This window comes from Sprattus sprattus (genome assembly GCF_963457725.1).
Source record: "Sprattus sprattus genome assembly, chromosome: 2".
Taxonomy (NCBI): Eukaryota; Metazoa; Chordata; class Actinopteri; order Clupeiformes; family Clupeidae; genus Sprattus; species Sprattus sprattus.
The window spans coordinates 70,055,149-70,080,036 of NC_137921.1; the positions used below are offsets into that span (position 1 = coordinate 70,055,149).

At 40.5% G+C, this 24,888-nt stretch overlaps 3 protein-coding genes across 4 annotated transcripts; 2 read left to right on the plus strand and 1 right to left on the minus strand.

Annotated features, from left to right (window-relative positions):
* The first annotated feature begins 5,597 nt into the window (after positions 1 to 5,597).
* psma6b (proteasome 20S subunit alpha 6b) lies at positions 5,598 to 8,619 on the plus strand. The gene is made up of 7 exons (XM_080831795.1): positions 5,598 to 5,751; positions 6,475 to 6,569; positions 6,672 to 6,753; positions 6,934 to 7,089; positions 7,504 to 7,682; positions 7,858 to 7,952; positions 8,455 to 8,619. The coding sequence occupies exons 1-7, from the start codon at positions 5,676 to 5,678 to the stop codon at positions 8,510 to 8,512; spliced, it is 741 nt and encodes a 246-aa protein (XP_080687921.1). The 5' UTR covers positions 5,598 to 5,675; the 3' UTR covers positions 8,513 to 8,619.
* Positions 8,620 to 11,323: 2,704 nt separating this feature from the next.
* Positions 11,324 to 13,729, minus strand: nfkbiaa (nuclear factor of kappa light polypeptide gene enhancer in B-cells inhibitor, alpha a; the record flags this gene model as incomplete). The annotated part of the gene is made up of 6 exons (XM_080833557.1): positions 11,324 to 11,596; positions 11,831 to 12,085; positions 12,199 to 12,287; positions 12,509 to 12,719; positions 12,888 to 12,993; positions 13,497 to 13,729. 6 exons carry the CDS (start codon positions 13,727 to 13,729, stop codon positions 11,549 to 11,551), a joined length of 942 nt encoding a protein of 313 aa, XP_080689683.1. The 3' UTR covers positions 11,324 to 11,548.
* A 3,342-nt stretch (positions 13,730 to 17,071) lies between these two features.
* Positions 17,072 to 21,529, plus strand: brms1lb (BRMS1 like transcriptional repressor b). 2 transcript variants are annotated; one of them, XM_080833508.1, is made up of 10 exons: positions 17,072 to 17,209; positions 17,470 to 17,560; positions 17,726 to 17,853; positions 18,083 to 18,162; positions 18,561 to 18,657; positions 18,994 to 19,083; positions 19,412 to 19,476; positions 19,599 to 19,638; positions 19,762 to 19,888; positions 20,009 to 21,529. In XM_080833508.1, exons 1-10 carry the CDS (start codon positions 17,074 to 17,076, stop codon positions 20,124 to 20,126), a joined length of 972 nt encoding a protein of 323 aa, XP_080689634.1. In that variant the 5' UTR covers positions 17,072 to 17,073; the 3' UTR covers positions 20,127 to 21,529. The 2 variants fall into 2 exon arrangements, with proteins under 2 accessions (XP_080689634.1, XP_080689635.1); XM_080833509.1 differs by having other exon boundaries at positions 19,762 to 19,892; positions 20,009 to 20,023.
* Positions 21,530 to 24,888: the final 3,359 nt, after the last annotated feature.

Genomic DNA, 24,888 nt, shown 5'->3' on the forward strand with positions numbered 1-24,888 from the left:
GTTTTTCTTAAAAAGTGAGGTTATGGTAGTGCAAAAAAAGGCAATTTGTAATGGCAATTCGTAATGGCAGCAAAAACATCCTGTAGGGTGTGTTTGTACATTAGCAGTGCAAGTAGAACAGTAAGTAAACGTAAGTGATAAAAGTGCAGAGACAGTTTGTTGCAGAGTCCTGAGTGCTGATTGTGCACATGGCGAGATACTTTGTAACCCCTGAAGTGTTCCTTTAGTTGTTGTTTTGACACTCAGATTGTGCTTTTGGGCGTTGTTGAGAGGATCAACCACCTGTAATTGTACCTGTACAATAACATAAATGAGTCTGTGTGGAGAGCCAAGTCATCTGTGGCTACTCTATGAGTCATTGTGTGAAGTCTTCATGGCTGCCATACAACATTGTTTGGGAAATTCAGGAAGATTATAGGCTAGGTCATGCAGGGAACACGAAAACTCCAATTATCATAGAGCGACAAAGAATTCGTTGTCTACTCGGGAATCCCCAAATGCAGCAGCAGGGTTGTTATGGACACAAACATGGAGTTCAAGCCTGTGTGTAAGATAAGTTGTCCAAGAGAACTTAAAAGTCTAAGTGCCAATCAAAACAAAGACCGAAGTTGGAATGACTTGTCAACACATAACAATCTGTTATACTCTGAGGGGCCCTTTACATAAAGCCTAGCTTCACTGAATCTGGTTCATTGTGAATCCGTGCAGACGAACACCAGCCCCCGTACCAATTCAAATCTACTCACTTTCTACCCCAGACTTCGATCGTTGCGGATAGAGAGTGCGGATAGAGAGTGCTCGTCTAAATGATAGGGCTATCTGTATTAGCTATCTGAATCAGATTGACAAACTAGGGTCCATGTACACGACCTCTCAATGTGTGTGCTCAGTGATGGAACAGTGTGATATCCCTTAGCTCTTCAAATTAATAAAGCAATATTTAAGATGTGCCTGTACATAGTAAGATCACAGTGACTAGGTCACTCCAGACAGAAAGTATTTTTTTCGTTTTGTACTGCCTTGAGATGATCCTGACTACCCCATCTAGCTTATGTTCAGTATAGCATACTTCATCCATGTGCCAGAAATAATTTAATAAGGTTGTGTTCAGTAAAAAAAATAATAGAATAACAAGATATTTAAACTCAAGGCATGCTCAATGAAACACAATAGATATTAAACAACTTTTGAAATGTACAGCTGAGACAGCATGTGATGGGTTAACTAAGTCTTTGAAGGTTGCAAATACATGCTTTGAGCTGTGCTGTTTCACATCACATGCGTCTGGGCACAGTGAGCTTATCTATGAGCTGTACCTGTGCATCTGTGTGAGACTTCCAGTATGTTCCATAGAGCACTGATGATGATTCGTCAGAGTCTGTGTAATGTTTACTGAAAAATACATCTTGTCAGTTCACTTACACTGAAGGTCACACCCTTCCACAGTAAAGCGGAAGGGGACAAGTTTTGTTTTGTGCCTCTTTTCCTGTGCCACATTTTTTTTATCTTCAACAAGCTGGAGTTCATGCGTCAATGCCTGGAACTGGCCCTAATTTCACATGACTGACCTGAGGACTCTACAGTTCTGGTATTTATCTTGAAGTGATTGCCATTTTCTGGAGAAAAAAAAATCTTCAAGAATGAGGCTTCAAGAATGCTTATAAAATGTCTAAGAATGAGGCTTCAAGAATGCTGTGAAGTTGTACAGATACAAACTGTCGAGGCAGAGTTGAACAAAACATTTGACTGATTTCCAAACAATAGGTTTAAATCTTTGCTGAATGTGTAAACGGATGTCTTAATCAGGGTGAAGAATTAAGAATGAAGTTGGAAATAGGGTCTTAATTCAGAGAGTGAAGAATTAAGAATGAAGTTGGACATAGGGTCTTAATTCAGAGAGTGAAGAATTAAGAATAAAGTTAAGAATATAGGGTCATTACATACAGTACATGTCTGTGTGATATACTATGGTATGACATGTGGAATAAGGATGAAGTGTGTTGTGTAGTCATCTCAGAGTTGTATGTCACTGTGTGACCTGCAGCTGAGACACACAGACCTGCTCCACTGCAGGGGTTGGGCCCATTGACTATAGAGCTCTTCCCACTCAGTCTCAGTGTCTTTGACCACAGCGTGCTGCTCTGCAAATGGTGTTTTACCTCACTGAAATGGTTCACTGTAGCTTCAAACTCGAGCAGAGGAAGGAACACTGTCACTAAAAAATGCTCTCAGATCTGCTCTGCAAAACAGTGTTAAGCAATCAGGGAGACTCATACTCCGTGTGGTAAAAGCAAAGACACCAGTAGAGATCTCATCTTCCTTTTATATGCACAATGTGGATAGTGCTGGCTAACAACACCAGTGGGTGTGCTTATCCGACCAGCAGCTTTGCACTCTTCTGTTGAAACTAATATACAGTATGTATCATCATGTAGGTCTCGTGTTTATTGTAGTTTCTGTCAAAGAGGTTGCATACCAACGATGCTTTTCAAATGCATATGCAAGTGTGTGATTCTAAGAACTGGTTAAAACAAAACAAAAAACACTTCAACAGCTGATCTGTATCACCAAAAGTACACTGATGTTACATGCCAGATATAATAACTGCTGCTTTCCATGCATAATTTTAGCAGTTGTCTTAGAAGATAATCTTGACATCCTGTCATATCCTGTGTCTGAGAGATATACTGATCTAAATGCAGGCCTATTTCTACCTCCCTTTGCCGAGTTGGTAACCTAGATGATCTGCGAAAAATCCATATATGAACAACACAAAGGAAACACAACTCAGACGCTTAGGGACTGATGTCAAAGTCAGGATTCCCTGCACTGGCTATCAGTTTAACACTGCTTCTATAAACTATGCAGGAATTCAAGAACAGGACAGGAATATGATTTTTTTTCAGATCCTGAGAATTTCTGGAAAACAGTGAAGGCTATAACAGACCACCAGCTCTGCTTGCCTGCACCTCAACAAGCCCTATTGGATTGACTGAAACTACTTTAGACCTGCTGGGCAACCATATTGTCTCGGACACTGATTACTGAAAACAATGACCAGTATATCCACTGCAACTTTAGGGCCACAGGTAACAGTGGTTTTACCTGACCACCTGGGATTCATTACAAGTGCACATTGCATTGAAAAACACTTCTTAATATTCTTTATTTTTTAATTGTTATTGTATTCATTTATCTTTAGGATAATTATTATTATTGTTGAAAATTTCACTCCTTTATTATTTTATTGTATTATTGTTTTAAAGTTATTGTCATCAATGCTACGTTATTCTCTATTCTATTCTCATTTATTTTTTTTATATTTTTTTGCAGTTATTCACCCAAATTAAAACTTAGCATTTCTCACAAGAATGTCCCTAAATGCTTTTAAGGATTGCGATAAACTTCTGTTTTATACTGTTCTCGTGGAAAACTTTTGAAATTCTGTGACATTTCTGTGGTGCCATGGTTTCCCCTCCTCCGCAAGTCACAAGGTGGAAGGGGGTCCCTTTGAGACACTGAGTGGGCTGATCACACACATAAAGAGAGAACGAGATAGAACTGTACTTAATGAGGGGGTGGGAGATAAGATCTGAAGCCTCGTGGTTAGAAAAAGATGACTGAAAGAAAAAGAAGAAAAAAACACTAGGTCAAAAAGACAAATGAACTAGACCAATGCTATTTAAAAAGCTGAGTGCATAAAATGGTTAAATGTTAAAGATTCAGGTTGGAAAGAAGAGTAAATGGAAGCAATGTCTTGATAAAGTCATGCCTGTGATTAAAACCAAGTAAGGTAGGTCCTTTTTTGAAGCATTACTGAAAGACAGAACAAAGGCCTAAGTGATTGTAGTTTCTACCTATATATCATATGGTGAATGAGCCACAATAAACTTTACAGTTGCATTGAATATAAATAAATGCAAATGTTTTGATTGTCATGCATTGTATAAAACAAGCACAGTGTTTCCCCTAGGTTTACAGCTTAGGGGGGGGGGGGGGGGCGGCAGGGGCGCGCTGCGCCGCGGCGGCGGACACAAACACTTAAATGAATTATGATGTTCATGTGTTTCTTTGAATGACAGCAGTCAATAAGTATAATTTTACATGTTTTATGGTAAAGGTAACCTTAAATGACTTATTTTGTGATCTGGCGCTATATTTAAGGGGGGCGGGCGGGGCCGTTGGGGGGGCGGGCCGCCACCCTAATATCATTGTAGGGGAAACACTGAAGCATCTAACCTTGAAATCACAATCAAAGCTTCTAAATGTTAGACACATTTTGCTCATCTTGATTATTTCATTTCCTCATAGGAAGGCTCAGTGTGAGTCATCTTTCCAAATTCTTTACACACCAAACTGAAGTTTTGCCCTAATTTGGCCAGACAAACCCTTTTATGTTTATCAGTCAACTGAGCACGCTATGTGAAATGTGCAAACTGAGAGGCCAACAAAGGCTTAAAATGCATTGTGACAAGGAATGTATTACGCAGCTCATGATGCGGGTAGTTACACAATGTCAGTCCAAAGGTGAACTTACTGTAACTGGGGAATCCCTACTGAATTCAATGGTTAAAATAGATCAGACATTTAAAGACAAAGATGTTGAGGATAAGTTTAATTTTCACATTTTAACACGGGAGTCAAATGTCATCATAGCCCTTCATACTATGGCAATATTTAGGCCTGTAAGACACTTTGTAAGTTTTACAATGAAGCCCTTAGATAAGCCCATAGATAGAACTCTAATGTGAGTGATAGTACAGTACAACATGCCATGGACTATTAGGCCTACGCTCTTCTACACCTCAGAACTGTGCTTAGACACCCTCGTGAGCAGGGCTATAAAATGAAGGCCTAAGGGTTAGCCTAATTAGCCTACTGACTTAGTTCTGTTTCCCTTTGGGTACAGTTTGAAAACGACTTTGTTGTTTATCTATTTATTTTATTTCTTATTCAAATTTGTATTAATTTATTTTTGATGTTAATGTAGATACTTGATTCCTATTCCCACTACCCTGCTGCTTTGACAATTGAATTTCCCTCACTGGATTAATACAAGTTTATCTATCTATCTAGGCAGCTTGAGAGAGGATTTCAGAAAATGTAGTTAGGCCTATCTATAGTCAAGATCTACCTGAGCCAGACCATCAAAAAATATTTCAAAGGCAACTTTTCTAATCTTAAACCTATATGCATGGACCTATCTGACAAGTAAATATAGGCTCTACGCATTTATTTAACTGCACCTTTTCCTAATTGTACATTAGTAAGAATTTTCATCCAAGCTTGCAATGATAGCAAAGACTAAGGCTATGTTTATCTGGAAGTGATGGACTCTATATAATAGTCTATAAAGACCTAACATTACCTTCTTAAGTATAATTTGCAGAACCTGCAAGGACCATCGGGGTTTGTACTGCCATAGGGTGTAAGATTAAATGTCCTGGGCTTTTGTTAGAGAGTCGTCCTTAAACACTGCACAGCTCTGCTAGGCCTGATCTCTTTCGTCCTCCATTGCCTGAGATGGTACCCATAGTAACCATACGCTACAGAGCTTGACCCCGGTAGTATTAACCGTAGGTGGTAAGTTACTTCCGGAGTCGACCTCTGCATGTTGTAGCTTCAACTGTATTCTAAAGTGTTTTCATTTTTGTGCTCTTGGTTTTTCAAAGAAAATGTCTCGGGGTTCAAGTGCGGGGTTTGATAGGCATATCACTATCTTTTCACCAGAGGGAAGACTCTACCAAGTTGGTAAGTAAGCAATAGCTTTGATCATTAAGTTTTTCTTTCTCAAACCTACCGGCTATATGCCTTGTCATGGCAGCACAGCTAGTTGCATCAGTCGCTATGTCTAGTTCAGTTATTCCTTAAAGTCAGTGTGTTGTTTTGTAGTTGTGTATTTGCCCGAAACTTTAAAGTAATTTGAAAGCCAAATATTTACCCTCGCATACAGCTTAGTGAATACAAATGTTAATGATAACAGTCAACGAGCTAGAAGGATAATGGCTAGCTTAATGCTAGACGCCGCTAATAGCCGTAAAAAGGAACGGCTATGTCCGTCTTGTTTACCTTAGGTACATCTTAGTTCTGATCAATGCATGAAAACAATAGTGGTATTCATTCCTTCGTCACCTCGCTCACGCAGTTATTGCTAATTATAATCACAGAAAGTAAAAGCAAGTTACCGAGTTTGCTAGATTGTTAGCTACCTAGCTAGTAGACAGAGTTCTGTGCTAATGAAGTTTTAAATAGTGTAAGTTAATGTCAAAAATAATGACTAAACTAAACTGGTATCGACTGTGTTTAGTTATTTTATGAGGTGTCTCTACTCATACTATTATGTTACTGATTACGCCCTATTTATATTTTAGTCAAGACTAAGACATGTTATTTAAATGATTAATATTATATAAAGTAACATGATATGAAACATGTTTTTGTTTTGTTTGTTTGTTTTTTCCCCCATGTCTTCAGAATATGCTTTCAAGGCTATTAACCAGGGTGGTATGACGTCGGTGGCGGTCAGAGGGAAAGATTGTGCAGTGGTGGTCACTCAGAAGAAAGTACCGGTAAATCGAATCAAAACTATGTTTGGAACCCATGTCTTCAGCTGTTAGATGAACCCCAAAATGGTCTGACATGTTGGATCTTCTCTGTTGTGTCTCTAACAGGACAAGCTCCTGGATTCCGACACTGTTACTCACCTCTTTAGAATCACAGAGAGCATTGGCTGTGTTATGTCAGGGATGACAGGTAAATCGGTTTGTTTGTGCTTTTTGGTAGCTAACGTACATATCAATCTTACATGAGACTAAATACCTGACAAAGGCCTCAAAACCACCTGAAGGACCTTAAAATACAAACTCAGCTGCACAAAAAGCAGTGTGGTAGCACTTTTGTAGCAAATGCTAATATTCTTTGTTGTTCTTCTAGCTGACAGCAGATCTCAAGTCCAGAGAGCAAGATACGAGGCGGCCAACTGGATGTACAAGTATGGTTATGAGATTCCAGTGGACATGCTCTGCAAGAGACTTGCCGACATCTCTCAGGTTTATACACAGAACGCTGAAATGAGGCCACTGGGCTGCTGTAAGTATTCAGAACGATCTCTGCATTAGCAGTTGTGATGACAGTGCTGTGTGTCTTTTCTGTGATTTATACCTATCATGTTCCAACTTCTGCTTGGATAATGTAAGCCTTGTGTGAGAATACATTTTCACCTCTGTGCATATGTATACATTGAGATTTGTCACTGCAAAATCTAACATGACTGTGATGAGAGGGTTTTAAAATGCACTAGGCCTAATTTACGTGTGTATTTACGACAGTGAGTTGGGTTCAGTTGACTTCAGTTGTACTTTATTTTCATGTTTATGAGGTTTCAATTTGTCATCCACTAGTTTCCTTGTGACTTGTAACCAAGTCCCCGTCCACTGAAGTGTCTGTGTTGCATAGGAGAATCCAGCACTTATTTAATGTTTATCATGTCATCCTTACCCTCAGGCATGATTGTGATAGGCGTAGACGAAGAATTGGGTCCGCAGGTGTACAAATGTGACCCAGCCGGGTACTACTGTGGGTTCAAGGCCACCGCGGCAGGGGTCAAGCAAACAGAGGCCACCAGCTTCCTGGAGAAGAAAGTGAAGAAAAAACTAGACTGGACCTTTGCACAAACTGTGGAGGTGTGTGACAAAGCACCAAAGTGTCTTTACCATGCTATGATTTTTGAATTGCATATACTGCAGAAAATGTATCAGTGAATCAACTACTGTTTAGAATGACAAATCATTCATTACATTCTGCCCTTATATAATACTCTTTCTTTCTTCTTTCTATCTCTCTCCCCCAAAAAAACAGACGGCAGTCACCTGTTTGTCAACAGTGCTTTCAATTGATTTCAAGCCCTCTGAGTTGGAAGTAGCAGTTGTCACCACTGAAGACCCAAAGTTCAGGTAAATGGACACACATAAATCTGCTTACCATGCAATATCCCACATTCACCCATGTGTTATTTATGTTGGCTCATGTAGACCATGATGTTGGCTCGTAAATGTTCTTATTATAAACTTAATTTTTGCTGTCGATAGCACTGGAAATCACACTGACTTCATTGTGGTTTTTTAAAATGATTGTGAATGTGGTTTTGAAATTGCGTAAAAGTGTCATATGGTTAAATCTTCCAAGACAGCAAGCATGGTATTTTCAGACTTAAATGAGGCAATTTAAGAATGTCTCAGTACCATACAGCGGACTGTAAAAGCAACTGATTTGAACACTGTAGTTGTCATCACTAGGTTTAGCCTGCAGTTAAGAAGCTAATGCTAATAATTAGTTAATAACATTAAATGATGGTTGGCCTCTGATGCTTGACAAAGCATATAAATAAATGTTCAAATGGTGCAAGGGCTATAGCATTCAAGATGCATGACATCATATTCCTTCTTTTTTTGCCAGAATTCTGACCGAGGTGGAGGTGGACACCCACTTGGTTTCCTTGTCAGAGAGGGACTGAAGAGACGGAGGAGTTGTCTAGTGAGAGACCTGTCGGACCCAGTTACAGAGTGGTGCAAGCCTTGTTTAATGTATATTTACCCCGTTCGATTAAAGACATTTTTGAGAAAAAAAAGAAAAGATTTCTTAATTTTTTGCAAATGGGAATTGAATGTTGAATGGTGAGGAGAACTCTACTGTACCAGTCTAACACTCACTTCGGGCCCTATTTGATGGGGGAAATGGCCTATCCCACAGAGGTATGGATATATCTGTAGGCGTGGCGACATATTCTCACATTCTTCTGCTTTTGTGGACAGAAAACATTCTGCAATCTGGTGACTCGGGGAACATATGAACCATAGTCCTTTCGTGCACGTCATACTTTCAGTAATAGATATATTTAATTTTTTATACTTAAGCAAAACGCTGATGTTTGAAGCTGCCTTTGCTTTCGTCGACTGAATTCCCTCTAATTTCGTTCACATCATACTTTCCATCATGTAGTAGAACTGTTAATGAACATTCAATGCCCTACTAAACGTAGACAAATGTACTGTTGTCTATACTAATTCGTTTATTTTGACAGTAAAGTGAGAAGTGCATTCAGCGGTCTGTCCACAAAGATAAATAGCGCAACAGTGTTCAGTGCATGACGTAAATAATCAATTTCGTTTTTTATGCACTGAAGAGCATAACTGGGGTTCTGGATGCATCCACTGCATCAGCCTACAGTTAATGGCAAACAAGGACACCCATCCGTAAACGTAATTTTAATTAAAAAAATAGCGCTGACCTCTTCAGCTCCCACAAGTCGCACCGCAGCAAGTGCCAGAATGCTTGCTGAAACATTTCACATGTCAGCGAAGATGTAGGTCTGAGATAAACATTTTTGTTTCGCTTAGTAGGCTATCTAGCTCTGAAGTTACAAATGGGTTCCATAAGATAAACTATTATCAAATTGGATATGTATATTAAATGTTTGAACATTTTACATTCTAGGCCTAAATAAATTCTCCATAATTCCCCTCAATCTTTCACAGAGTTTCCTTCATCACTTGCATGGGTCCAATTTCCCCACAGTTAATGAGGCATATGCATACCCCAGAATACCACCTCTTGGGTAAATGCCGTACTGTGAGACAACACTGCTGCCAGCTTGTCCTCTTCTCAAGAAATAGTGATGCTCGTCAACAAAGCTGCTCCCGTCTTGGGTTATACAAATTTAGCAGGCTGGGAAATTCTCAGTTATAAATATTCTGATGGTAGTACAATAGAAGTGAGACGCACTTTTGATGGTGACCTCTTTTGCATTTTGGTCACAGTGCAGGTTTTACACCTCTGAACAACTCTTGAATTTAGTAACAAGGAAATCTTTTGCCAAAAAAAAAAAAATAGGAGAAATACATAATTTTGTCAGTTCTGAAGCACCATCAAGGCTTTGCACTGTGCACTTATGATATCTCAAAAGTTCCATGCTCCAATTTGCAAAATCACTGAATGACTGAACACGACTGACTGATGACGTTCATGCAGCTCATGCAGTTCTTTCTGTTCTTTTAGCTTCAGTGCCATACTGGTTTATGAAACCGTCAACCGCCATGGTGGATAACTAAACAGGGCCCCGGTGTTTCCCCCCCTAAGGAAATCTAAAATTCCAATCTGATATTAACTCTAGATGACCCATATCTGTACCATCAGGAGTTTCCCTCGGAATTTGCGTGAGAAGTCCTTTATGTGAGATTGACGGACTGAGGAAAGACGTAGGCTACATACATACCTTTCCCCTTCTGCCACACAACCCCCCCCCCCCCCTTCCCCCCTTCCTGTCTCCACCCGGCCGACCTCAAGCAGATGGGTCCCCCCTTATGTGCCGTGGTTCTGCCTAAGGTTTCTTCCTGCCTAACAGGGAGTTTTTCCTTTCCCCTGTTGCCATTGTGCCTGCACTAAGGGGGTTCAGGCTCTGGGCTCTGTTAAGCGCCTAGAGGCAATTGTATTGTTATGGCGCTATACAAATTGAATTGAATTGAATACTTAGGCCCAGACGAGGGTCAGGTACAACCCTACCATCCCCCAGGGAAGATGTTGTCTGTGAATCAACATATGTTGCCCTCCTAATTTGTGTTGAGAATGTGACGTTTCTATCATTCTTTGAGATGTATTTGTTGTATTTTCCTCTAAAGACACAGTGTGTCTTGTCAAGTACGCCCTTGTGTAGTTTGGGAAATTCTTAAGAGTCTTTAAGCCATAGGGGAACTTTGCATGAGTCAGCTGATGAGCCCATTTCCACTCTCTGAGGGAGCTCTTCTCTCAGCGGAATAAAATACTGATTAGTCATGTCTGTTAGGACATGAGATGAGACAGTTTCTGCTTGCACATCATTGCTCATACAGAGTGGGGTCTTCTGAGGGACTACACAAGAATACAGTAAATATAGAAGCAAGACAATTTACCACCAAAGACATATACATTGACTGTAGAAATATGAGTATTCAGATTTGTACAGTATTTTGTGGTCAGTTGCCTTGCCTGTGGTCTTATTTCCTTTAGTTTATTTGACTTGCTTTGCGACACACAACCAGGACACATTCCTGGTATGTGGAACCTGCATTGCAATAAAGCCACTTTTGATTTGGGAGTTGTATGTAGTCAGCTTTTGTCTTCCAATTAAACTGACGGCTATTTGTGTTTTCTTTTCTTTAAACAAAATCCATAAATGATAACATTTGTATGTTATATGAATTTATCTTCTTTAATTTATCAGCATTTACATATAGTACAAAACAATAGTGTTACGTAAACTTATATATACATGTAAAAAAATATTCATCTCTGTATTTACAATATTTAACAGTTATTTTCTGATATTTACACTTTTATACTTCTGTGGAGTGTGGGCAACAGGATCTTTGAAGTTTTATTTATTGAGTCCACTGAGCTGCTGATTTCTTCCTGAGGCTTGGTCAGTGGAGAAGCTTGGTCTTGGTCGGTGTGTTGTTGTACCTATGGAAGTCTCTGGAAGTCTATGGAAGGCCGCGCAGAGTTCCAGATGTTTTCATCAGAGAGCCGGAGATGACTTTCCTCCAAAAAGAATGTCGTCATACAACTGTGGAAAACCATAAATCGCACAATTAGAATTTTGTCTTTGGTGGAAAGAAAATTACCCTTTGCACAGAATCATATAATTCCTCACTAGAGCTGTAAACATGAACTACTGACACCCAGCATAGCGGAACCAAAGTAGATATCACTTGGTTCCGTAGTGTAACAATCAGGTGTGAGGAACCAAATCCTCATATAGGTGATTGACCCCTCCATTAAGAAGAGCTCAGGAACTTACATCATCCTCAGACATGGAATCTTCATCGCTGTCCTCAGATTCGCTCTCTGGCAGTTCTCTGAGGTCCCGCGCCGTCCTGACGTACAGCTGCTGCTGGATCTCGCCGTTCTGTCGCCCAAACGTCAGGTGGTATGGTGTGAACCCCCCGTAGGTCAGGCTGTTGACATCAGCTCCCAGAGAAATCAGCTGATCCACAAGTGCAAGGTTCTGGAGGTCCACAGCGAGATGGAGCGCCGTTCGGCCACTGCACTTTTCCTGAAGGAAAAAAAAAGCATACAGTTAGTACCTCAGTCTTAACCAGTCTGGATCAATGGCAGATCCATATGGAAGTCACTAAAGACAAAATAACCATATATCATTCCACTTACTTTGGAGTTTACATCTGCCCCTAACTGAATTAGGACTTCAACCATTGAGAGGAAACCGTGGATCGAAACCAAGTGAAGGCAGCTGTGTCCTGTCAAAAAAAAAAGATTAAGGATATTAGGATAAGAGCATTTCTAAACATGTTTCACCTTCTATGACAGGAAATGAAATAGTCTTAGGCCACCTTCTTTGAATGTCACCAAGAAAAACAGAAACAGACATCTGACGCAATATTACGGGTGGATAACGAGAATATAATTTACATTAAAGTAACATGTATGAAGTAAAGTAAAGGAGCGGAAGGCAACCTACCATTATAATTTGGGAAGTTGAGGATGCACCGCAAGTGACTGGCAGGTGGCACTTGCGTGAGAAGGCCGAAAGAGGTCATGGAGCCCTTATTGCAGGCAATGTGCAAAGCTGTGTTTCCTCTGTGGTCCACTAACCGAGAATCACAGCCGGCTTTCAGGAGACAGTCGACCAGCTTATGTTGTTCTGTAATCACGGCCAGATGAAGGGGAGTCTGAGAGTGAAGAGGACTGAGTTAGATTTTTGTGCAATAGATACGATTTTTCTTTATGACTGCATTCTTAGCTATTTTCGTTCATGTTTTGTTTATTTTGAATGATGCAATTGGTTTATCATGTTGTTTTTTATTTCTTTATTTTTGTATCAAGGAATCATTAAGTACCTGTCTTTGGTTGTTCTGTATGTTCAGGAATGGGTCTTTGTGACATTGTTTAATCATCTGAATGGCTTGGTCTTCTGCTTCGTGAATAATGGCGAGGTGGAGAAACCTGTTGAGAAGCAGAGGCGTTCGTTAAAATCCTGCGTTTCAAAAATACAAAGGAAGTGGTGTAACAAAGACAACGCATGAGCATCGAAGCGTTTCGCAACACTGGACTTTTTCTGGTTATTTCCACCAGTTGTGGCTTGACACGTCTGATGCTTTATCAGTTCCTGGCTGAGCGCCAGGGACTTTCCTGTCTGAGTAGATCGTCTCTCTAGCGCCGCCAGAGATTGACACTGTGCCAAATGGTTTTACTATCATTTGTTTACCACCACTGTTGGAGGTTATACTTTGTCATAGCACATACAAATTAAAACGAATTAAATGAATAGCTAATGCAAACTTTTGCAGAGCTCTAAAGGAATTAGACTACTATATAGACTAATGCCATAGCTTTATGCATGCTGTTGTTTTCCTTTTTCGCAAGTGCTTGCATGCAAATCAGAAACCTCATCTATTGATTCATTTATTTAAATTCTGTATTCTGCTTATTTGAGCATATAGACTTACGTGTCACCGTCTTCTGTTGATTGCTGTTTCCAGGGTTCACAGTAGGATTCTTGTCTTGGTTCAACATTTAAATTCTGAAAGTCCTCCTCAAGAAGTGAGATTTCTCCCGATTTAAATGAGTCTAATCCACTGTCGACGCGCTCATCTTGAGATGGGAACATTTTCCTGTGTTTTGGGTCCATGTCATCCAGATAATCCATTTGGTTGCCGTTATCAAGTCGATAGATATCCATTCTGACTACTGTCTGGTGTCACCTCTCAGCAGAGCTTGTTAAAGTATGAGCGGACGGGGAGGTGCGCGGTAGATGTAGCTACGCGCCTCAAGCATGGGAGGAGACTGTTGGGGATTTCCGCATAGGGAAACTCATAGAACGGGCTTTTGTGGGAAAATTCCCCATATATGACTCCCCATAGTAAGAATGAAAAAGCCTTAGTTTCCTATTGCCTCTACATTATATCTACTGCTGTGCTGCAGACTCTGGTGAATGAAAACTAGATGAAGGCTATGAATGAAATTAGGCTAAACTCATACTCACCGACCCAACTCAAAACACATCTGGTGTAGGCCTACAGCCCATTGACATGTGACTGGTACATCTGTCACACTCCGATTCCCAGTCAACCTACTCAGATTGCCTTTCGAGATTATACTTGAAAGTTTGGAAATTTGCCATAAACAGAATCCAGGGATAGGTTATTTTACAATTAATTACATAGAATTTAGGACAACTTCATGATCCACAATATCAAATAATCTTTTTAGCAGGCCTATTGTTGCCATGAAAGGCGCCAGTAAATAAAATGTATTATTATTATTATTATTATTATTTAAGCATATTACATGCTGCACTATTTTATCTGTATGATGCCTGCAATCTAATCCACTAGTCATCTGAACAGCAGACAAGGCTGATCCCTCAGAGTGTCCCAAGCCAGGGGACTTTCTTGTTAAAAATCACCAAGGGCATTTTGTGTAAAAAAAAAAAAAAAAATACATGTATGTTTTTATGGGAGGCAAAATGTCCCATGTGAGTCAGCTTCATGTTGCTGGATGTGGTCATGAAAGTTTAGGGAAAGTAACACAATACAGTAACTGTCATGCAGATGTCCTATCTGAGCAACTGTTGCTATGGAAACTGATTTGGGAGCTTTACTTTTACGTAAGAGATTTTACCTTGCCCTAACATTTGCACTTCTAAAAACCCCTGAGCTGTGTGTTTATTTGTACTGCTGGGTGGGGGGAGTTAAAAGCAAAACAGCAACCGTATCTAGGCACAGTAGCGATGACACTATGACATATTGACAGGCATCATGTTCTCACCCAATAGGCCTAGCCTACTATGGCATAACAACTCTCGTCACTTCAGCTAAACACTGAGTGTCCAGACATCATCATGCTTGTTGCAATACTGGTCTTTTTTCACCATTTTGAAACCCCATATCACTCCTCAGCAAGCATTTAAAGAAGAAGGCTTCATTCTCTTGCCGTTCGTCTTTTTTATTGTATGCCTTTCTTCCTTCTTCCTTCTTCCTTCTAATTGTATGGACTTCCATTGTAAAAACAGAACATGAATTTACACACGGGTTTCGTGGGAGAAAAGTCTGCGTCTTTAAACGCAGCTCACCTGGCAGTCTACACATCTGTGTTTTACCATCGGCTAAATTAGAGTGGTTTCAGTGACTTCACAGTCCAGCTAATGAGAGGATCAGATGCATAACAGATTTGTCTTCGTGCCAGGTATCATATGGCTACATTTCTGATGCAACTATGGTGATTCTGGGACTTTAAGAGAGTGTCTGTGTGTGTGTGTGTGTGTGTGTGTGTGTGTGTGTGTGTGTGTGTGTGTGTGTGTGTGTGTGTGTGTGTGTGTGTGTGTGTGTGTGTGTGTGTGTGTTAGTGTGTGTGTGTGTGTGTGTGTGTGTGTGTGTGTGTGTGTGTGTGTGTGTGTGTGTGTGTGTGTAAGTGTAAGTGTAAGTGTGTGTGTGTGTGTGTGTGTGTGTGTGTGTGTGTGTGTGTGTGTGTGTGAGAGATATAAAGAGTGAGAGATGAGTGTGTGATGTGTGTTAGTCAGAGGGTACAGAAAGTGTGACTGAGATGGTCGGTGTGTGCCATAGGGCACTGTGACATGGCAGTAACATCATGAGGTTTTCCAGTGACTGTTGTAAACCTCACTCAGATGCTGTGAGTCATGCTTCAGCTACATTGATTCCTGATTTTCGTTGCTATTGCACCAAATTAGAGGAGATTTAAAGGCACCCAGTGCAACTTTATAGGCTTGAGACTCGAAAAACAAACATTCAATTTCTAGTCTTTTTTACACATAGTAAGTTTCAATAACTCCATACCATTACATATCGACATTCAAGGAGCAAAGATGAGACGTCGTTGTTTGGTGAGAACTGATAGAAAATCGTAAACAACAACAATCGCCGGTGGGGAGAGGCCATTTTTCCATTGACTGGAATCCTGCTTTATTTATTGGTGGCACCAATAAATAAAGATTTGGGGGAAAAATGGCGATTGTTGTTGTGCACGATTTTCTATCAGTTCTCACCACACAACCACGTCTCATCTTTGCTCCTTGAATGTCGATATGTAATGGTATGGAGTTATTGAAACTTACTACGTGTAAAAAAGAATAGAAATTGAATGTTTATTTTTAAGCCTCAAAGTTGCACTGGGTGCCTTTAATGGCAAATTATAGTGGCAATATGCTACTGAAAATTCTGTTCTGCATACACTGTTGGAACCAGTACAAGCCAGGCCTTCAAGCTTTTGTAAGAACATTTCCATGCAATTTTCTCCTTAATGGTTACATTTATTCTTCGTTTACCTTCGTTTATAAGCAGGCCTATTTTTCTGCTTACCCACTCAGCTTTAGTCTATACATTTTCTGCTGATCTTATCCTATGCGTTTCCCCGAAGTGTAGGCGTGATTTTGGGTAAGGAAACCCCAAGTCTCCTGAAAGACTCTTGGTGTCAAAGCTGAAACCTACAATGGAGCACATTCATCTGACAGTGGCTCTAACCCTGTCTGCAAACTGACCTCCTTTCAGCAGCACATTTGTGTTATGAAATAACATTTGCATAATTTTCTTTTTGTACATGCACACACACACACACACACACACACACACACAAAGTACAGGCACACACACACACACACACAAAGTACATACACACACACACACAAAGCACAGACATACACACACACACACACACAAAGTACGGACACACAAAGTACAGACACACAGGTCCCCCTGGTGGCATTTTGATATTTTTTTCGCGGTATATAAGTGTAGGACTTCAACTATCAACATACTACTTCAAGTCCCAGGTATCCCAGCGTCAAATAAACGTGTATGTTGATTGGTACAAAGCTGCGAGAGGATTGGGCACGAGGACGTCTTTCCAGGGATCTCTTTCAACAAGACAGAAATGATTGGCCAACAACGTTGCCCTGTTTTGAACGCGTTTCCTGGAGCTTCCCTCCCGCTGTTTATGTTTAGTTTTTTACCACCGGGTACCCGTCAGCCTTATTTTAGTTGTGCTAGATGGTAAGAGAAACTCTTCAACATGCCGGTCCACGCCCGTGACAAGAAAGAAAACAACCACGAGGATATGGAGGTGGATTATCCGGAGCAAGACGCAAGCAGTTCTGACGAGGAAGATACTGTAAGCTCATCTGTTTCTGAAGATGGGGACAGTTCAGGTAATCAGACAAGCTACAGTTAGCTAGCAAGCTAACATGAGTAAATGTTTTCCAGGCAAACTCCTCCTGACAAATACAATAATTTCCCCGTTGTCACACATACATGGCAATGGTCAAATCGTAAAACAAATATTTTAAACTGTTTAAAACGGTAACTGTGTTAATAACCATTAAACTATCTTTGGTAACTTAGCCAGCTAGCCGGCTAATAAGTCATGTTTCCTTGCATAACATTGACTGGAAAATGTTTGCATGTTCAGAAATGGACGATGAAGACTGTGAAAGGAGGAGGCTGGAATGCCTTGACGAAATGACGAACCTTGAGAAGCAGTTCACGGATCTCAAAGATCAGTAAGTAGCCTACCTCTGCCTACCGTTACCTAAGTAATGTCATCGACATTACTCACTTTCACTAGCGTTCGTTTCGCACCTATGCTTTCCTTGTTTCCCCCATGTATTATGTATATGAAACATCATCAATCCTTATGCTGTTTCTGTGAAATTATGTATCGTCAGATTGTACAAAGAGAGACTGAGTCAAGTTGACCTCAAACTGCAGGAAGTCATTGCTGGCAATGCTCCGGAGTACTTAGAACCTCTTGCCACCCTCCAAGAAAATATGCAGATCAGAACCAAAGTAGCAGGTAGGTTTTTGCATGCCAGCTCCTACTTTACCCGTGGTTGTCTGTACGTGGTTTGCTAATGATATGAGCAAAGTTGTAGATAATATAACAACTGAGATTGTTTTTGAGGAATGAAAGTTTGTGGTCATAACAAGTCTTGACTTGATTTGACAAAATATGTGTATTTCCCACTTTGGTTGATTGTTGTTGTTATTGTTGTTGTGGTTTTTATTTGTGTTGTTTATTTCAGGCATTTATCGTGAGCTCTGCCTCGAGTCTGTGAGGAATAAGTATGACTGTGAGATGCAGGCTGCCAGTCAACACTGGGAGGTGAGCTACGCAGGGGTCAGGGGTCAAATATTCACCAACCACCCCACATCAAAATGTATTTCTAAATACAACAGTACAGCATCAGCCAAGTGCATATTTAGGTGGATGTGTATTCTCCAGCTAGCTGAAAGCTCTGAATGTATGTGCCATGCATACTTGATCTGTAGAGGAGTGGCTGCATTAACAATGTTTTATCTCCTGTGTGTGTGTGTGTGTGTTTGTGTGTTTGTGTGTGTGTGTGTGTGTGTGTGTGTGTGTGTGTGTGTGTGTGTGTGTGTGTGTGTGTGTGTGTGTGTGTGTGTGTGTGTGTGTGTGTGTGTGTGTGTGTGTGTGTGTGTGTGTGTGTGTGTGTGTGTGTCTAATTAACCATGCGCACTAACTACATGCATACTTGACAGAGTGAGAAGCTGCTGCTGTTGGATACGGTTCAAAGTGAGCTGGAGGAGAAGATCAGACGGCTGGAGGAGGATCGGCACAGTATAGATATTACTTCAGGTACGTAACAAATCCATGAAAGTGTATGTTAGTATGTACAGTCGTGGCCAAAAGTTTTGAGAAGGACACAAATTTACATTTTCACAAAGTTTGCTGCTTTAGTGTCTTAAGATTTTTTTGGTCAGATGTTACTATGGAAGACTGAAGTATAATTACAAACATTTAATAAGTGAGAAAAGCTTTTATCGACAATTAGTTGAAGTTAATGCAAAAAGTCAATATTTGCAGTGTTGACCTCCAGCACAGAGCTTGCTCAGGAATGTATGTTCTTAATACTGTAAATCAAGTCCTAAGAAGGTATGTGGTTTTAAATATATAGTTTTGTGTTGTTTTCAGAATTATGGAATGATGGCGTGCAGTCCAAAAAGAATAAGAAGAAGGATTCATTCACCTCTGGCAAGAGGAAGAAGCCTGTTGTTGTATCAGATATCCTTGTTTATCACTCGTTAGTCTTAATCTTGTTTATCACTCGTTAGTCTTAATCTTGTGTGGCTGGCTAAAATGAATCCCCTCGAATGCATAATACTAACTAAAGTAGTATTTATTGTTACACTAGGTCTCTATTGCTCCTAGCTTGATTGTTGTCTTCTTCATACGTCGCTATGGATAACAGTGTCTGCTAAATGACTAAATATAAATGTAAATGTAATAATGTATAATCTTAGTTTCTGAAATGGTGACTTAATTTGTGTCACTGTGTCATATTTTTTTTAACATTTATTCTGTTCCACTAGTCTTTCCTTAGCCTTCTCACGGCCATATATTGTTTACATGTTGCAAGACTTGGATATACTTGAAGACTGGACAGCAATACGAAAGGTACTGTTTATTCTTCAGTCGGCTACTAGCTATGAAATTTACTCTACCATTTCTGTCTGTATACATAGTTGGTTGGTTAGTGTGTTATTTTTTTTTTTAATTGTCATCCCTTTGTGTGTCAGGCAATGGCTTCTATGGGACCACACAGAATGAAAGTGGATGGTAAGAAGAACCTAATTTATCTGTCATTAGTAGACGTGCTCAGCCCTTACTTACTCCCCGGCTCCATTCATCTTTCAGTATTGATTCATTGAGGTTCTTTTAGCCACTTACTGTGTGTTGTAGTTCCATCAAAGCCTGAGAAGCATCACCACGTTGCTCGCTCGGAGGATGGGCGTCTGTTCTACGATAACAAGTGGTACTCCAGAGGACAGGCCATCTGCATCAACAGGAAGGACGAGTGCCCTACCAGGTAGGTGTGTTTCCTCTGACCGACTTCTTTTAGTTGTGTGTACATGCGTGACACATTTATTGTGTCATACTAATATCTTTAGTGTGTTGTAGCATCTGACCCCTTCTTTCTTTCGTTCAGTGCCATCATTACCACCATCAACCATGATGAGATCTGGTTTAAACGGCTGGGTGGCAGCAAATCAAAGCTCTACATCTCACAGTTGCTGAAAGGAAAATATACCATCAAGCACTCCTAGTGGCCGCCAAACACAGCCTGTCTCCATCATCCCCTAGTGCCAGAGACAGCGCCTTCCTGTGTTCTCTTTTGCCATCGCAACCCGGCCTTTGCCGTCCACCTCCATGTATCCCCCTTTCACTCTTAAGTTTGCTATTCAAAGGAAAAGGGCAAGTATGGCTTGCTAGCGTCTTTGTACATAAGGATGTATGTATATGGGTTGACATGATGAGGCCATATTTTTACACTCAAATGTTGTCGAGGAGAAAGATGTGCTGCTATAAGAAAAGGGGGGTTTGAAGGGTTGGGGGTGCCAAGAAACAGTGACAGTGACAGTGAGTGTGTGTGTGTGTGTGTGTTTGTGTGTGTGTGGGTGGGTCTGTGAGTGTGCCTTGGATAAGGTAAGGCTCCTATCCTGAAGCGTCCCTCTGTTGTAGCCTTAATGAATATTAAGTGCAAAATGAGTGGTGACTTCAAGAAAGTCTTTTAGGAAATGAACACGTCGACAGTAGTCGATTCAACAGAGATTTGTGACTGCCAGTCAATGGAGTTGAGTTTTAAACTGAGACAGATCATTGAACAATGCACTTTGCCTGTTTCCATGCTTTGGGAATGTATGTATATATGCCTGCTGCTGCATTGAAGTTGTCTTGTGTCATTATCATATACGAAGGACGTTATTGGCGTATATCAGTATTTAAGATGGCACATCCTCTACAAACAAATGGGCAGAGTCTCAATTTGTTTTATCGTTGTTATTTAATTCATTATAACATGACTGTCACGACTAACACAACTGTTCCAGTGATGCTGGATTAGTTGTATTGAATGTCACACAAACCGTAAGAACCTTTGGAAGGCAGCTTCATATCTGAACAGTGCACAAGACCGTGTCCTCTTTAGGAAAGCAAAGTAGTCTTTGAAGTAGTCTTCTCTTCCCTTTTCATGTATTGGCAGTTGCCCTTCAGATCATCTCGTGTCTGATATGAAATCTAGTCGCATTAAACTGCATGCCCAAAGAGGTGCACATATCACAGGGCTGCAAAGTCTTGCAAGTAAAATGTGTTTGGTTGCTGTCTTTATAATTTTTTAATGTATGCTTTTATGTCTGTTCTCTTACCTCTGTAGAAAATGTAGCACTGAACTTCTTGTTGAACCACTTCTTGCCATCACCTTGCACCTTTTTTGATGTTTTTACTTTTTGTTGTAAGTGCATTTTATTGTCCGACCCATTTGAAAGAGGAAGATGTTGGACCAGATGCCAACTGAATAGCAGACACATACTGCTGCTTGTTTATAACAGTCAGTGTTCATTATTCATGTCAGTTGTTCCTCACACAAATTCGAATCCATATTTGCCACCATGCATACTTCTGTCACTTTTATTTTCAACCGGAGTCTTTATTGACTTAATAAAGAATGAAATGAATCGTGACAGTAGTCGGAATTAATGAAATTGTCTCTCCCTTTCAATATGTTTGCATTAAGTTGGATTTATCATAGTCTTCTTACAAATAATGCTGAGGTTTTTATAATGTGACCGGAATGGCAGAACATTTGCTGTGCTGTTCAACGCCTTTCTCCCCCCAGGGACTTCTCTGCCAGTGGGCCACTCAGTGGATTAACACCGACCGCGATCGATTACACGGAGTCGGTCTCCCTGGATGCCGCAGCTCCCGCGATGTAGGCTCACTCAGGATGTAGTGTTCTCATTTAGCCACTGGGTGGCGGTAGAGGCACGTGTTATAGCTCAATGACGAGCGTCTCGGTGATTTCATCGACGCACATTCTGTATTTGGGGCACCCTTTGATGCACTACTAGCCTACTGCATATAGCCTACCGCCGAAACGACAGCATGGGTAGGTTTTGGTTGTGGCTAAATACTGAATTGTTCCTCGTAAAGGTCTCATAGGCCTATACCAGTGATGCATCGTCTTCCCAGCAGCCCTTCAGTCATGGTCAGATCTAGAAGTGGGCAGGGATGGCTACATTTCTGCTCTGCACACTCAAATTGGTTAACTTTACTCTGCCGTTTGAATGTGGGACATCACGTTTATTTACTTATTAACAAAATGTCCTGATCAAACCAGGTCATTTTATTTTCCTAATTGAAACCCCATCAGTTAATACTAGAATAGTCATGTGTTCAATTGCGTTAGTAGGAATATCTAGTTAGGCCTATAGCAACTAATTATTGCACAGAGACGTCTGAGAAACCAATAGGCTACACATCGAGAACGGATTTTCTCCACGAAAATGATACTATTCGAAATCAAAAAGATTCAGATAGGCGTATACCGTTTTTCAAGATAAAAAGCAATCACAATAGCTATTCCGCACTTGTTACAAGTAGGTTAGAAAAATTAAAGATATTTATATAAAAAAGAATATATGCTATAAGAGAGTGGATAACTTTACTACCAGCATTGTTTCGTCTGATTTAGCTGATTTAGGCTACGTGGATCACTAATCTCGGTTTTGTTTCTCTATAGATGTCTCGTCCTTGTTTCCATTTGCCTTCTACAAACACCCATAATGCTGAAGTAAATAATGTTGTCTGTAGCAAGTTTGCGCCCGAAACCTTTGAGTCCACATCATTACCTTTAGTTGAACACCCGCAGCCTAATGCAACCGCTGTCGCAATTTTGTAGCTTGTTCAAACTATTTACTATTCGTTAATTTCAAGAGCTTCAGTGGCCGAAGTAGGCCTATGCAAAGCAAAATCTAGATAAGCCAGTTATTTTGGAAATATGTGCTGTGAGTGAACAGATGATAGAAGACTTGTGTTGCTTGGCCGTAACCTTCAAAGGGGTGTGAGGAGAGAAGGGGAACAGCATTTGATGAACAGAATACATTGGCAGTTGTGGGTGCCAACCTGTGGGTGAATCAGAATAAGATTTTATTGGCTAAATAAGTTTGAACAAATAAGGAATTTGACCTGGTGAACTGGCTCTCAATGTGCTTACACAAAATATACATAACAACACAATACAAAAACAAACTCTGTATGAAATTTAAGAAAGTATATACAGGAGCTGTGAATTGTTACAACAGTAGTGCAAAGAAGAAGTGGAGAGTGCAAGAAGTGCGGGGATAAATATACTATATGTTTTTAGGGGTTAGTTCAATCTATACTGTTTGGAGATTTTCTAGCAGCCAGGGGCACAGAAAACATTGTATGAATAAATGGGAAAAATGTAGTCCTCTAAATATCAGCAAATCCAGGATGCAGTGTCATGAATTCAGTAAAAGAAACTGAAGCGTACAAGTTGTGGTTTCTACAGGACAATGATTCAAAGCGTACCGCAGATTGCATGAAGAACTGCATTAAAAGTAAAGATTAGCTTTTGGATCCCTTGCAGTACCAAATCTTAAACAGGATTGAAAATCTCTGATGAAATCTTAAACATATACGTACATGCTATACATGTCACAGAACTTGGAGGTGATCTGCAAGGAGGGGTGGGTGAAAATTCATAAATAAGTCTTTATCTTTTAGAGGGATTTCTTTGAGAAAATAATGCTGAGTTAAAAAATACTTCGAACATAAAATGTGAGAATGAAAATGTGAAAATGTATTCTACCCCCGAAATGTCAGGAGTTTAAGTGTCAAGTAAGTAAGTCTTCACAGGTGCTCACAATCTTAACCTATCCCTCATGTGCAAATCATTTTCAAATAAATGATTACTACAACTGTAGTGTGATTGTGTAAGAGTAGACATATCAGTCGTTCATTAAAACTAGGAAAACACCTTTATCCTGTAGTGAAAAGGTGCCCAGCCTAAATGTCCCCCCCCCACACACACACACCTACAAGGTACCTTAGTCTTAAGCGGTGGAGGAGTTGCTGTATTTTGAGAGCCCATTTTGTGTCCACAAACTATCTGTTGACACTGCGGTGACAGTGTAGATTACAAATGGACTTGGAAGTAGGATGGCAGTAAAGTCACAGGTAGGGTTAAGGTTTATGTGAGGTGAGGACTATGGACAGTTCACACAGGTAGTTGGGGGTCTGTATAGATTTCTTAACCAATAATAAAATGGCTGCCTAGTACATGAAACATCTTTTAAAATCAATGTAAGGAAAGTGTTAGAAGAGATTATATTAATGCTATCTTTGTGACAGTTCTAACCTGGATGGCTATGGTGATGATCTTCTTTGTGCATTTAGGAGATGCCATTTTATTGTATGGTCACATTAGAATGTCCATGTGGACCTAAAGGACCTCAATGGGCAGCTAAATCCAGCTGTTAGGTCATTCAAATGATGAAGGGGGTATACTGTATGTTGGCCTGCAAGGTCATGCTTTTGGGTCGGTGTATGTTAAGTCGGCAGATTGTTAAACATCTAAATGCATTTCATTCAATTTGCATGTGTTTGCTGAAGGGCAATGGAACTAATCGTTCAACACCACAGGTCTCCTATAGCCATCATTGGGTCACAGTCACCGCCTCTTACCCCTGGTTGCAGGGGGGGGGGGGGGGGGGGGGGGGGGGGGCATCAGATCCAAAGCCCGGTGTATGCTGCAGCTGTGGTATGTAAAACAACACCTGTCTGCACCATCATCCGATAGACTTCACCCTCACAGCCCTGGACTCAGATTAAAGGCTCAGCATGGCAAAAGGTCCTGTCTTGTAAATGTTACAATGTTGTGAGATGGTGATATGGAAATATATTGAAATTCGCAACTGACAGAAACCTGAGAAGGTCCATCCAGTAAGCCAGGCAGGCAGGCAGGCAGGCAGGCAGGCAGGCAGGCAGGCAGGCAGGCAGGCAGGCTGT